This window comes from Grampus griseus, assembly GCF_964374135.1.
Source record: "Grampus griseus genome assembly, chromosome: 3".
NCBI lineage: Eukaryota > Metazoa > Chordata > Mammalia > Artiodactyla > Delphinidae > Grampus > Grampus griseus.
Genome location: NC_139019.1, coordinates 110,049,981 through 110,064,387, shown reverse-complemented (window position 1 = coordinate 110,064,387; position 14,407 = coordinate 110,049,981). Strand labels below are relative to the sequence as shown.

At 45.3% G+C, this 14,407-nt stretch overlaps 1 protein-coding gene across 1 annotated transcript in view; it reads left to right on the top strand.

The window, feature by feature from the left end:
• FSTL4 (follistatin like 4) overlaps positions 1-14,143 on the top strand; it is a gene marked incomplete at its 3' end in the record, with an annotated part of 428,849 nt that extends 414,706 nt beyond the window's left edge. The window contains exons 13-15 of the mRNA XM_082651059.1: positions 2,160-2,267; positions 11,192-11,301; positions 13,435-14,143. Of these exons, the coding sequence (XP_082507185.1) occupies positions 2,160-2,267; positions 11,192-11,301; positions 13,435-14,143 (927 nt within the window). The remainder of the gene's footprint in view (positions 1-2,159; positions 2,268-11,191; positions 11,302-13,434) is intronic.
• Between the last annotated feature and the right edge of the window lie 264 nt (positions 14,144-14,407).

Below are 14,407 nucleotides of genomic sequence, written 5' to 3'. Positions count from 1 at the left end.
AAAATATAAGAAACTAGAGATAGTGTCAGGATGGTATCATTACTGGTGAGAAAAGAAGCTCTGGGTAGAGGAAGACAGTGCCAGATCATAAAGCCTTTGGTAAATGAAGGGAAGCAGCCAGGATGAGAGGTTCAAGGAAGAGTAGCTGGAGGCATGAACAAAGGACCTGGGGTATGTGAAGTGTAGGAACATAGAAACAGCCTCTACTTGAGGCTTCAGGGCAGAGGAAGTTTTAATTAGAGCAAGAAGGTATAAGGAGACTTCAAAGATGGTGATGACTGGAGAAGAAATATATTTCAGCAGGGATAGGCAAAATCAAGAGTTCAGATTTGTTTAAAGTTGTGGTCATCGACAGAGGAATGAATTCTAAAGTCAGTCATCAGAGTATAATGGGTTATTTGAAGCCATGTATTGAATGAGCTCACCCAGGGAAAGGATATAGACAGAGACAAGGTCAAAGATGAAGACGGGGGACGTGCCACCATTTAGAAGTCAGGATGAGGAAGAGAAGCCAGGGAGATGGGAAGCTGAGTGAAGAAAATGTTTCCAGAAGGGAATGGTTAGCCATGTGGAATCTTGGTGAAATGTCAAGTTATAGGAGGAGCACACAGTGATCTCTGAATTTGACATGAAGCTCTAGAGCAGTTCAGTGGAGTGGTGAAGACAAACAGTTAAGAGGAAGTGGTTTCAGGGACTCCATAGACATTTCTTTAGAGAAGTTTTAACCAGTGGGAGCAAAGATGGTTTTCCCCCCAAGATCAGAAAAGCTAGAATATGGTGGACTGAAATTTCAGAAATTTGTTGACTGACAAGGTTTAAGTTATGGTGGCTGCAGTGGGGAAGAGGTAAAGATCACTGAAACCAAGAAGGAACTGAGAAAGCAGGGCTTTGAATGAAGGCACCAAAGTTGGGGACTCAGGGAGTGACAGAGAAAACAGAGCATCTTTAGTGAACAAAGGGAGTGACTAGAACTTTGGCCAATGCCAAAAAGAGCAGGGGTCATAGTGGCATAACAAAACAGAGTTTTGGAACTTATAAAACTACATTCTGAGAAGTAGAAAAGTCACCATTTGACAGGGCCACTGGGGAAGCTCTGTCCTCAGAAAAGAGCAGAGTTTCAGTTACAGCAGTAGAAAAAGACTCTGCCTGATGCTACAGTCTGAGTCCCAGAGGCTCCAGGTGAATGATGTACCAGATAGAGTCTGCACGAAGTTAAGAGACAGGTGATAATGGATGAGTTCAAAGTCAGTCTCAGATGACCCAGGAAGAAGAGCTAGCGAAGGACGCTGAGGGTTCAAGAGGCCCCAAAGGCTTACAGGAGAAGTGATGGGAGGGTCCTGAAGCTGATTCTTGAGTGGAAAACTGAAAAAAAAAAAAAAACAAAACTCTGTGTTTAGGCTTTTGCCAAGATGGTCTGGGTACCCTTTAAGTAAGACATGCAAGAATTTTTTTTTTTTTTGCGGTACTCGGGCCTCTCACTGCTGCGGCCTCTCCCGCTGCGGAGCACAGGCTCCGGACACACAGGCCCAGCAGCCATGGCTCACAGGCCCAGCCACTCTGTGGCACGTGGGATCCTTCCGGACCAGGGCACGAACCCGCGTCCCCTGCATCGGCAGGCGGACTCTCAACCACTGTGCCACCAGGGAAGCCCAAGAATTTTTTTTTAAATAAATTTTTTATTTACTTTTTGGCTGTGTTGGGTCTTCGTTGCTGCACACAGGCTTTCTCTAGTTGCGGCGAGCAGAGCCTACTCTTCCTTGCAGTGCGCAGGCTTCTCATTGCAGTGGCTTCTCTTGTTGCAGAGCATGGGCTCTAGGCGCGTGGGCTCAGTAGTTGTGGCACATGGGCTTAGCTGCTATACAGCACGTGGGATCTTCCCGGACCAGGGCTCGAACCCATGTCCCCTGCACTGGCAGGCAGATTCTTAACCACTGCGCCACCAGGGAAGTCCCTGCAAGAAATTTTTAAAAGGAAGAACATTACTGACAACCAATTTTATGCCTCTGAAGACAAACCAGAAGGGATGTTTGTTTCTACCCTGGGTTCCCAAACTGGCTCATTGTCAAGGCTGCTAGGCTGGCTTTCCACTCACCCAAGAGTGGCCTAGAAATGAATCAGCTTCTACAACAATGACCAACTTGTCGCTATTTTTTTTCAAGTCCATAGGTGTCGACCCTCTGCCGGCTAAGTTGTCCTATGACAAATCACATGACCAAGTGTGGGTCCTGAGCTGGGGGAACGTGCATAAGTCCCAACCAAGCCTCCAGGTATGTTGAGTACATGGAAGACAACACCCACCTGCAGGAAAGGGCTCTCTCCCTAGCTAATAAATGTCTCCTGCTTCCCTAGGTGGCTAATCACATTTATCCAAAGTATGTCCGTGAAGGCTAAGGAGAGAGTAGGAAACAGCCTCAGGATAATGCCCCTTATAGGCAATGAACGGTATCTTCCGCCAGGCCTGCTATTAAAGACAGTAACACTTATGATGGATAAGATTCTAATGTCATGACAACCAGAATGTGTCTCTTGGGCCCCACCCAGCCCAGCCGCAAAACACTTGCCTCTTCTGAGCTAGGGGCTCCTGGGGCCACGCAGAAATGAACCTCTGGACTTCAAGCAGTGAGAAGGGAGCCAGGGCTTTCTTTACCTTGGGCTGCATGGGCTGGAGAACACTGTCAAAGCAGGTACCAGATGATAAGGAAGGAGAAGGAAAAGCAGCAGCAGCAATCATGTTCATAAATGGAAGCACATTACTGAGTGAGTGCTCACAGTGTTCCAGGCACAGGAAGTTTCAATAACTGGCCCCTGGTCCAACCTAGGCCTACATTCAGCCCTGCAGCCCATACATTCAGCCACTGCATTGTACTGCCTCTTGGGAAGAGCTTGGGACCAGGACATCTGTGGGATCCCTTCCTCCACCAGTCGGGGAAGGTCATCACCAACCCTATGTTGAGTGTGTCCGGCTCAGCCTTTCTCATCAGGGGTACATGAGAAGATTAAGCCCTACAAAAGGTGATTTGAATGCCCGGTCCCTCGATTCTCCCAATGACGGTGCATAGAACCATTCTAGATGCACAGAAGAGAATTCACCGCATACAGTGGATTCCTCGGGATATTAGGGTTTTTTTCTCTCTCAGAACCCCAGCTGAGAAGGGCTGCGGATGGAGCCAAGTTCACACTGTTCCCAAGACTGGTAAGAGGCCAGGGATACCCAGTCTACAGAAGCTTCCTCCTGGGGACTGGCCACCTGCCTTACCTACCTCTGTGCTGCTGGGCCAGGGGAAGGACACTACTTCACCTCCTACAAAACAAGACTATTGTCCCTCAGTGAACACCATCAACACATCCTAGGCCCCAGTGAGCTGATGACAAATAATAACAATTCATTAGAGGACCTGGGAGCCAGAATAAAGGTCACTTAGAACAGAGCATAAGCCCAGAAAACTGGTTCCTCTGGCAGCTCTAAGAAAGCATGTAAGGAAATTCAAGGGGAGGGGCCACCAAAAAATATTTTTCTAAAACTAAAATTTAACAGAAAATGATTTCCTAATTTAAAACTGCAGTAGATAGATAGATGAGTTGAAAAATGCATGGTTTCTACTGAGACTCAAAACAGTAGCCTGAAAGATAAAGAAGAATCCTCAAATCACAGAATACAAGATTGAGATATGAAGTCTCAAAAGATGTTTCAAAGTCAAAAGAAGTTTAGAAAGAGAAAAGGTAATAGTTGGAATGGAGTCAAACATTAAATAAATTTGGAAGAAAATTTCCAAGTTGAAAAAGTAAATTATGTAGATTAAAAGGGATCTGTAAGTTCTAGGCTAACTTGATAAGAAATAACACATCTCTGCTCTTGGTAAAACTCTGGACTTCCAAGAATAAAGGAAAAATATTACAAGCTTCAAGGCAGAAAGAAAAGTCACCTGTAAAAGAACAATTAGGTTGGCACTGGACTTCTCACCTGCAACAGCTGCTGGAAGACTGTGGCATCATATCTACATGCTATTAAGATAAAAGGGCTGGTATCCAAGGTATCATTTACCTGTCAGGACAAAAGAAAGACCTAAGGATATTCAAGAATTCAGAGAGCAGATCATGAAAGATACCAGAAGAACAGTAGGTGAACCAGATCAGAGAGAGACATCGAGATGGCGAAAGATAAAGAGGAAACAGGCCTAAGTAAGGAACCTAGAGAGGAAGGTCCAAAAATAAAATAAGATGGATGAGGAGAGACTACCTGGAAATGTATTAGTAAGTGCTAAATAAGGGCATTTGAATTAGGAGAAATGGACTGAAAGAGAAATTCTGATACCAGGCTCTAACTAAAGATGATAAGTTATTTCTGTAAAAGTAAGGGTAGGGAGTGGAGGAGAGTAAAAATACTCAAAAATGTCATCTTACAGGGATAAGAGAGGATATAGAGAATGTTCTTTGAAATTAATAGTTGAGATAGTTAACTGTCTAATTATTCCAAATGTGACAAACTGGTTTCTCCTATTAAAAGCAGAGATGATGAGATTGGGTTTGGAAGGGAGGGAGAGAAAACTAGCTGTAACTTGTTTACAGGAAACCCATAAAGTGATAATAAAAGGTTGAATTGAAAGGGGTAGAAATAGTAGTGATGGTAGGTGGACAAAAAGATGTATGAGTGGAATATCAGACAAGGTCAAATTTAAGGTTAAAAGCACTAAACAGCAGAAGGAGAAGCATTATGTGAAGACAAACGGCCAACAGGTAGCAAACAACATAACTAAATACATAATACAAGAGTGATTAAAAATACAAGAACTTGATTTACAATGCACTTAAATCGTACATTCCAAAGAGACAAAATAATGACATGGGAAAAATGAATAATATGAATAAGGAACTTGGTTTAATAAATATATAGAAAACCTTTCCTCTGCCAAATAGAAATTTTTCACTTGTCCACATATGTGTCAGTAAACACAAATAAAAATTTAGCAAATTTTGTAAAAGTCAGTGTTATAGGCTACATTATCTGATAATTAGAAACAATTAAAATGTGACCTACCTAATAAGGAAACACTCCTAGATCACTACTGCATCAAAGAGGAAATTAAAAGGAGAAATCACAAACTGTCTCAAAAGCAATGAAAAAGAGACTACTTCTCATCAAAACCTACAGGATACAGAGAAAGCTGTACACAAGGAATATCTGTGTCTTAAAAGCCTGCAGAGAGTATTTGTATTAAGAAAAAGAACAAAGTAACTGGCAGGAAGGAATTATTTAAAAGACTAAAATTAGTAGAAATAAAAAAAGGACAAAAACCAATAAATCCTTCACAAACCTGATAAAAAAGAATATAAACAAAATGAGAAAAGGCATATTACTGCAGATAAAGGAGGATGAAAATAATTGTAAAATAATACTACACTGCAACTCTGGGGCAGCAGATTTTAAGACCTAGAAGAAATGGATGATTGTTTGCAAAATGCAGGAAAAAAAAAACAAACTGACCTAGTCAGAAAGAGAAAGTCAAGTACCATATGATATCACTTACATATGAAATCTAAAATATGACACAAATGAATCTATCTACCAAGCAGAAACAGACTCACAGACATAGAGAACAGACTTGTGGTTGCCAAGGGGGAAGGGTGTGGGGGAGGGATGGACTAGGAGTTTGGGGTGAGCAGATACAAACTATTACATATAGAATGGATGGACAACAAGGTCCCACTGTATAGCACAGGGAAGTATATTCAATGTCCTGGGATGAACCATAATGGAAAAGATATAATAGTTTTGTAATATTTATATAAATTTAAAAATATATATGTATAACTGAGTCACTTTGCTGTACAGCAGAAATTAACACAACATTGTAAAACAACTATACTTCAATAAAAAAAAAATTAAGGAGGAAAAAAAACTGACCTAAGAAAAGGAAAACTTGAAATAGAACAATTACCAGAGAAGAGGTTTTTTAAAGATCAAAGATCTACCATAGAAAAATGTACAGCCAAGTTTTATCAAACCTTTCAAATGTAGATCATCTTAATATCATTTGAACTATCCCAGACCATATGGAAAAAAATGTGCAACTCCTTAGTATTAAAAAATAAAACTATCACCAGTTAGAATGGGCATCATCAGAAAATCTGCAAACAACAGATGCTGGCAAGGGTGTGGAGAAAAGGGAACCGTCTTGCTCTGTTGGTGGGGATGTAAATTGATACAGCCACTATGGAGAACAGTATGGAGATTCCTTAAAAAACTAAAAATAGAATTACCATATGACCCAGCAATCCCACTACTGGGCATATACCCAGAGAAAACCATAATTCAAAAAGACACATGCACCCCAATGTTCATTGCAGCACTATTTACAGTAGCCAGGTCATGGAAACAACCTAAATGCCCATCAACAGACAAGTGGATAAAGAAGATGTGGTACATATATACAATGGAATATTACTCAGCCATAAAAAGGAACGAAATTGGGTCATTTGTAGAGACGTGGTTGGATCTAGAGACTGTCATACAGAGTGAAGTAAGTCAGAAAGAGAAAAACAAATATCGTATATTAACGCATATATGTGGAACCTAGAAAAATGGTACAGATGAACCGGTTTGCAGGGCAGAAACAGAGACACAGATGTAGAGAACAAACGTATGGACACCAAGGGGGGAAAGCTGCTGGGGGGTGTGGGGGTGTGGGATGAATTGGGAGATTGGGATTGACAATGTATACACTAATATGTATAAAATAGATAACTAATAAGAACCTGCTGTATAAAAACATGAATAAAATAAAATTCAAAAATTCAAAAAAAATTAAAAAATAAAACTATCAACTAATCTCACTTATGAATACAGAAGCAAAGTTCTAAACATGGTATTAAAAATAGAGTCCAACAATGCATCTAACTGCTCGAGCAGGGAACAAATTCCTGGGATGTAGTAATGGTTCACTCTCAGGAAATCAGTCAACATTACTCATAACACAAAACAGAAAAAAAGCTATAATATTTTCAGTAAATGCTGGAAAGGCATTTAACTAAATACAGCAGACATCCTTAATTTTTTTAAAAAAACTAAAAATAGGAATAGAAGACATAAACATAATGAAGACTATTTCCAAGAAACCAAGAGGAAATTTTGCCTAAATGACAAAACACTAAAAGCATTTTAATTAATAGCAGGAATTAGACCATTATGCCCACCATCACCATAATTGGAAAGTCTTAGAAATGCACTATGACAAAAAAATGAAATAAATTGAATAAACCTACCTTCATCTCTGTGGACTAGGGTTCAGGAAACCACTGCTTGCAGAAACTGCTCCTGGAAATGTCAGTGGGCAGAGCCTTTATGGTGAGCAATTTGGAAATGTGAACCAAAAGCCTCAGAACATTGCTTTCAATCCAGCAACTTGACCTCTCAGAACTTATCCAAAGGTGACGATCAGGGATGGGCACAAAGATTTAGCTACAACATTGTGTGTTACTGCAATGTTTATATTTGCAAAACATTGAAAAAACCATCTTAATGTTTCTAAATATCCAACACTAAGGAATTGGTTAAACAAGCTTTGCTATGACTAAATGAAGGTGGTTCTATAAATGAGGCTTATTCCACCAAGGCCCTGCCCCAGGAGCCAGTGTTAGAACCTTTGGCACCGTCTCGAGTCCTGCCCATCATGCTCTCGCCCACCCACTCCCAGCTTTCAGCTGCCTCTCTCCCCATCCCACTCGATATCTTGCACCCTGCCCTTCCCCAGCTGTCACCTCTCATCTGGTTTTGTCCACTCCTCGGAAGCAGATGCTCAGACTTCCCTACCCCACACTCACTACTAACTTACATCTCCTGATACCCAGCCAACTATGTGCATCTCCTGAACCAAGCCCCTAGAGCCAGGAAATTTGAGAGGCTCAACAATTATCTTTTGGTCACAAATATGCCCAGCCATGCGCTGGGACACAGGCCAAGAAGGAATTCATGACTCATTGGAGAAATGAGGCTGACTAGCCCATATCAGTTCGGTGGCCCATGACACCGGGTTTTGATGAAGTAACCTCTGAATATAGGGTGTCAGGGTGGTGATGCATGAATGACACTGACTGCTGACAGCCTATAATTTTCCATCTCTATTATAAGCTAAAATGACAGACCTTATATCAAGCAATGATTGCATGGCTTCTTGGAATTCTCTGGCATTTTCACCTGGACTCTCTAAGATCCAGTTTCCTAATATTGATATTTTCTTAATGCCTAGTCCTAAGCTTTTCCCATGGACTTGCCATGGAAGTGTCATTTGGCTTTTTTTTTTTTAAATCACAGGAAAATAACCTAACTTTAGAGCTGCCCCAAGACTGAGAATCACAGCTCTCATCATTCTAATCCTGCATTCTGCCTGCTGAACCCTCAAGGGAAGCATGATCCAAAAAACTAAAGCCTCAAAGCTGCCCGAGAAGCAGTGCAGGTGCTGTTTGTCTTGTCATTAAAGTAAGAGGCAGAAGGCAGTCCCACTCTTAAAGGCAAAAGCATCCAGAGCTCGAGGCCATGTGAGTCACAAAGCCCCATCACAAACTGTCCTCAGCTTCAGGCTGCAAAAATCTGAATCCTTCCTTCTGTATAAATGGCCACAACATGAAGATCAGGAAGTGTCTCCCCTCCCTGGTCAGGGTCTGGCATCTGCCTCCTGTCCTGCTGAGAGGGTCTGGGCTTGTCCTTGGGGTCCTCCAGCCAAAACTGCCCACAAGCTGGCCAAGCCCCTCATCTGGCTGCAGGTCTGCCACCCTTCTGGGCAATCACCTGGAACTTGGAGGCTGAAGAGCACATGCAGAAAGCAAGAGGACACAGGATGGCTGGCTCAGTGTCTCCAGCCTGCCTGTGCCCAAGGCCTCAGTAGCTGATGGATAAAAGCCCAGCCTGACCACGGGGGTGCTTTCTGGCAGGGCCTCCAAACCATGCTCTCGTCCTGTCTAACCCCAAACATCACTTGGCTCTGTTCTGTGCTGCCACCGTGCCCTTCCCTGATACAGACACAGCAGGGACACACACCAAGGAATGGCTCAAGTCGCTTCCTGCCAAGCACGCAGGGGAGAAAGTGGTACCTCCAGGGGAACAGAGGCAGCATGCTCTGTCAAACTACCAATTTGTACAAAACACAGGGACTAATTCTTCACTTCTCACAGCAAGTCCCCTTTGTGAAACCGGAACCCTCCCCAGCATCCTAATCACAGGCATTTAAATGAAATGGCCAAGACACTATAAAACTCTTAGAGGAAAACAGGCAGAACACTCTATGACATAAATGACAGCAAGATCCTTTATGACCCACCTCCTAGAGAAATGGAAAGAAAAACAAAAATAAACAAATGGGACCTAATGAAACTTCAAAGCTTTTGCACAACAAAGGAAACCATAAACAAGATGAAAAGACAACCCTCAGAATGGGAGAACATATTTGCAAATGAAGCAACTGATAAAGGATTAATCTCCAAAATTTACAAGCAGCTCATGCAGCTCAATATCAAAAAAACAAACATCCCAATCCAAAAATGAGCAGAAGACCTAAACAGACATTTCTCCAAAGAAGATATACAGATTGCCAACAAACACATGAAAGAATGCTCAACATCACTAACCATTAGAGAAATGCCAATCAAAACCACAATGAGGTATCACCTCACACCAGTCAGAATGGCCATCATTAAAAAATCTACAAACGATAAATGCTGGAGAGGGTGTGGAGAAAAGGAAACCCTCTTGCACTGTTCATGGGAATGTAAATTGATACAGCCACTATGGAGAACAGTATGGAGGTTCCTTAACAAACTAAAAATAGAACTACCATACGACCCAGCAATCCCACTACTGGGCAGATACTCTGAGAAAACCATAATTCAAAAAGAGTCATGTACCACAGTGTTCACTGCAGCTCTATTTACAATAGCCAGGACATGGAAGCAACCTAAGTGTCGATCAACAGATGAATGGATAAAGAAGATGTGGCACATATATACAATGGAATATTACTCAGCCATTAAAAGAAACGAAATTGAGTTATTTGCAGTGAGGTGGATGGACCTAGAGTCTGCCGTACAGAGTGAAGTAAGTCAGAAAGAGAAAAACAAATACCGTATGCTAACACATATATATGGAATCTAAAAAAAAAAAGTGGTTCTGAAGAACCTAGGGTCAGGACAGGAATAAAGACGCAGACGTAGAGAATGGACTTGAGGACACGGGGAGGGGGAAGGGTAAGCTGGGACAAAGTGAGAGAGTGGCATGGACATATATGCGCTACCAAACGTAAAACAGATAGCTAGTGGGAAGCAGCCACATAGCACAGGGAGATCAGCTCGGTGCTTTGTGACCACCTAGAGGGGTGGGATAGGGAGGGTAGGAGGGAGATGCAAGACGGAGGGGATATGGGGATATATGTATGCATATAGCTGATTCACTTTGTTGTACAGCAGAAAGTAACACAACATTGTAAAGCAATTATACTCCAATAAGGATGTTTAAATAAATAAGTAAATAAATAAATATAAATAAAAAATAAAATAAATGACACGGCCAGCACCTCTGACCGGATGCCTGCTTTCTCTAATAAATTATGGAGTCAGTTCTCAGAGAGCGCCTCTGTGAGGCGCATATGACAGAGACTCTCAACAAACCAGCCCAGGTGCCTGGCATCAAGGGAAAATACAGAGCCAGTCAACGATTCCAGCGTTTAGCATTTTCATTATTTAAAACCTCGCCGCCTTTCCCAGGGTGGCCTAGGTGTTGAGAAGGTGGGACTCCCTGTCGTGGAGGAGGCTGTCTCTGAGCAGAGATGCTTAGGTTCCGAGGACCCTCCCTCAGAAGCCCCAACACAGCCCCTCCAGGTCCTCACTCTGCTGTCACATCACAGTGGCTGACAACATGCACCACAGTCAGTCAGGGGCAGGCCTGACCGAGCAGGAGGGAGCGATTCAGGCATTCACTCCTGTCTCCCCACTTCCCCTCCCTGGAAGGATGGGTCCCTGCCTACGCCATTCCCAAGCAGCTCCCGCTCTGCTCCTGGCCCGCCCCCCACCCAAGACGGTGACTTGCCCATCATCTCTCTCTCAAGCAGCCTGTCTGCCGGGGTCTCCACCCGAGCGTGCATGTGTCTGCAGGTTTCCAAGCCCCGCTGGGATGGGCCCTCACAAGGACTTCCGCTCTGTGTTGCAGGTGATCACAGAGGCCAGCACCGGTCAGGGTCAGCACCTCATCCGCACGCCCTTTGCAGGAGTGGACGATTTCTTCATTCCTCCAACAAACCTCATCATCAACCACATCAGGTGAGACTGGCCCGCAATGCCCTAACCTACTCCGTGCCCCAGCTCAGCCCTGCACAGGGCAGCTTCGCCCGGGGTGGCCCTGCTCCTTTCTCTTTCTCCCCCACTCCTCCTGGGCTGGCTTTGGAACCCATCAGGAATGGACAGAGAAATGGCCCCATCCCCAGTCCTTAATTGTTAAAGTTAAGGAAGGCACCCAGCTCCTAATGCCCTCAGGGGCCCAGTAAGGTCAGGAAGTCTCACACTTGGGTGAGGACAGCAGAGGAAAGAGGGAAACAGCTGTGGTTAATTGAGTACCCTCTCCTTGCTAGACGCAAGAAACTAGTAGAGGCGGTCTCGAATCTGTTTTATAGATGAGGAAATTTAGGCCCAGAGAAGTTAAGACACTGGCCAAAGTCACACAGCCAGGAACTGGCAGAGTCAGACTAAATGCAAAGCTGGGTCTCCTTTCAGTGCCCCGTTTGGCCTCATTCTCTGCTAACCACAACCTGTGGTTCCTCTAGGAGTCCCCAGAGCAGCCATGCAGGGGCCTGCAAGGAAACAAGGCTTCCTCGGTGTCTGGTTTGCCACCATCCAAAAGAACAGCTTAATAATACCAGCCATGGCCTCGACTGCAAGCCTCATCCCAGCCTGGCCACTCCCCTTCCCTATTCATTTCAGAGAACCCCTGACATTTTCTGTCAAGGCACCACTGCCAGAAGACTGAGCGTGCCCTTTTATAAAGTCATCAAGACCCAAATGTCTTGTGGCAGTGTTTATGCCTTCCTTTACTCTGACATCAAGCACCTTTTTCCAGGGAGAAATGACTCATTTTTGCAAGCTGAAGCTGGACTTGTAAAAATAGGGCTCTCCCATTCATCTTTGGCCAAGGGAGAAAGTAACCACTTTATGACCTCCCTACCTCACTGCAGAGAATACCTGGGACAGAGCCTCTAAAATGGTTGTAAATGGTAAAAGCCCTCAAAGAAGCTGAATTCAGCCAGGAGCCATGCAAACTCAGGCTCTGCAGAGCCTGTGTGACTTCTACATTACAGTTTCTTATAAGCATGGGGTTTTCTTTCCTGCTCTTTCCATGCTCTAGCTCTTTAAGGATGCTTTAAAGATGCTGTAAAGTGGGCATTTTCCCTACTCTGAGGCACAGCTTGTTATTCAAGAGAAAATCGTGGAAGAGATTTTTCTCTGCTCCTGTAGGTGTACACGGCACCCAAAGGCCTCTGCAAGTGAGGGGTTTAGGCAGAAGCTCTCACGATCAGAGGGAAGTCCTGCCTGGAATCAGGCCCTTCTGCAGCTCATAACCAGCCTCCAAAGAGGAATTTCACGAAGTCCAGATATGGCAGCTTCCACCTACTGACCTCTTCCACTAAAGCTCCCTCTTGGATTTAATCCTCCCAGCAGCCCTTGGAAGGAACTACCCTCTTTATATTAGCAGGGGCTTGAAGAGGCAAGCAGCTTGCCCCAGGCTCTGCAGCTAGCAGGGCACCGCAGCAGGGCCAGGCCATCTAGCTGTAAAGGTAAAAGCTGTCCTTAGCCCCAGCCCAAAGGGGCTTCCTGCGACCAGCATCATCAACGTGGCCAGGGAAGAGGCTGCCCTCAACCCTTACCCACGTTCGTCTCCAAGGGTAAGGGAGCATGGACAGGACATCTGTCCTTGTTCTGACATCCCCAAGTTCTGACCCAGCCGGTAGTCCAAAAACCACCTCAGATATAGACTCACCTCTCTTGTCCTCCTAGCAGGCAGAGTCAGGGCAGACACCTCTTGTCCTTTCCCTCCAGCCACAGGCCCGCCACTTCCCAGCTGCCACAAGGCCTCTGGGGAGCTGAATCAAAGGCATCCCCGAGGCAGAAGCTGCTGAGGCACAATTATGCTCTTCCTTTACCATTTCTAAAGATGCGTCCATATTACAAGAGCATAAATCCAGGAACGTTTTGTAACTCAGCTGCATTTGGTTTGAGATCATAGATGAATCGCTTATGAAGCCATCTCCTGCAGAATGGTAGATCTTATTAATAGGCTGTTAGTCACCAAAGGGTTATGATAAAGGAAAAGAGAAAGGATGCCATCGTTTGAGACAAATGACCTATCCCCTACCCAAAAAGTCCTCCTGACCTCTGACCTCAGTTTGCGTCTCCTCCCAGGTTCGGCTTCATCTTCAACAAGTCTGACCCTGCAGTCCACAAAGTCGACCTGGAAACACTGATGCTCCTCAAGACCATCGGGCTGCAGAGCCATGGCTGCCTGCCGCAGGCCATGGCCCACACCCACCTGGGCGGCTACTTCTTCATCCAGTGCCGACAGCACAGCTCCTCTCCAGCCGCCCCGCAGCTGCTGCTCGACAGTGTCACGGACGCCGTGGTCGGCCCCAACGGCCACGTTACCGGCACCCCACACACTTCCCCCGATGGGCGCTTCCTAGTCAGCGCCGCCTCCAGCAGCCCCCAGCTTCACGTGCAGGAGATCACGCTGCGGGGGGAGATCCAGACCCTCTATGACCTGAAAGTGAGCCAGGGCGTCTCAGACGTGGCCTTCCAGCCCTCCTTCACCCAGGGCGACCAGTACTACGTCTATGCCACGCTAGAGACAGAGCCGGACCTGCTCTTCCTGGAGCTGTCCACGGGGAAGACGGGCATGCTGAAGGGCTTGAAGGAGCCGCCCGCGCCCGCGGGGCCAGCCCGAGCCTGGGCCGGGCCCCGCAGGATTGTGAGGGACAGCGGGCTGTTCGGGCAGTACCTCCTCACGCCGGCCCGAGAGTCACTGTTTCTCATCAACGCGAGACAAAACGCGCCGCGGTGTGAGGTGGCGGGAGTAAAGGGAGGGACCACAGTGGTGTGGGTGGGCGAGGTATGAAGCAGCCACGAGCGCCGCCTGGTACTGACACCGCAGCCCCAAGCAGGCACCCTGTACATTTTTACAGACAAAAGCAAAAACCTGTATTCGCTTTGTGGTTCAACACTGGTCTCCTTGCAAGTTTCCTAGTATAAGGTATGCGCTGCTAACAAGATGGGGGTTTTTCTTTAGGACGTATGATTTCTGCCTTGAGCTACGATGAGAATATGCTGCCGTGTAAAGGAATCATTTCTGCGCCCAGCTACGCGCCACGTTACCTGGGCC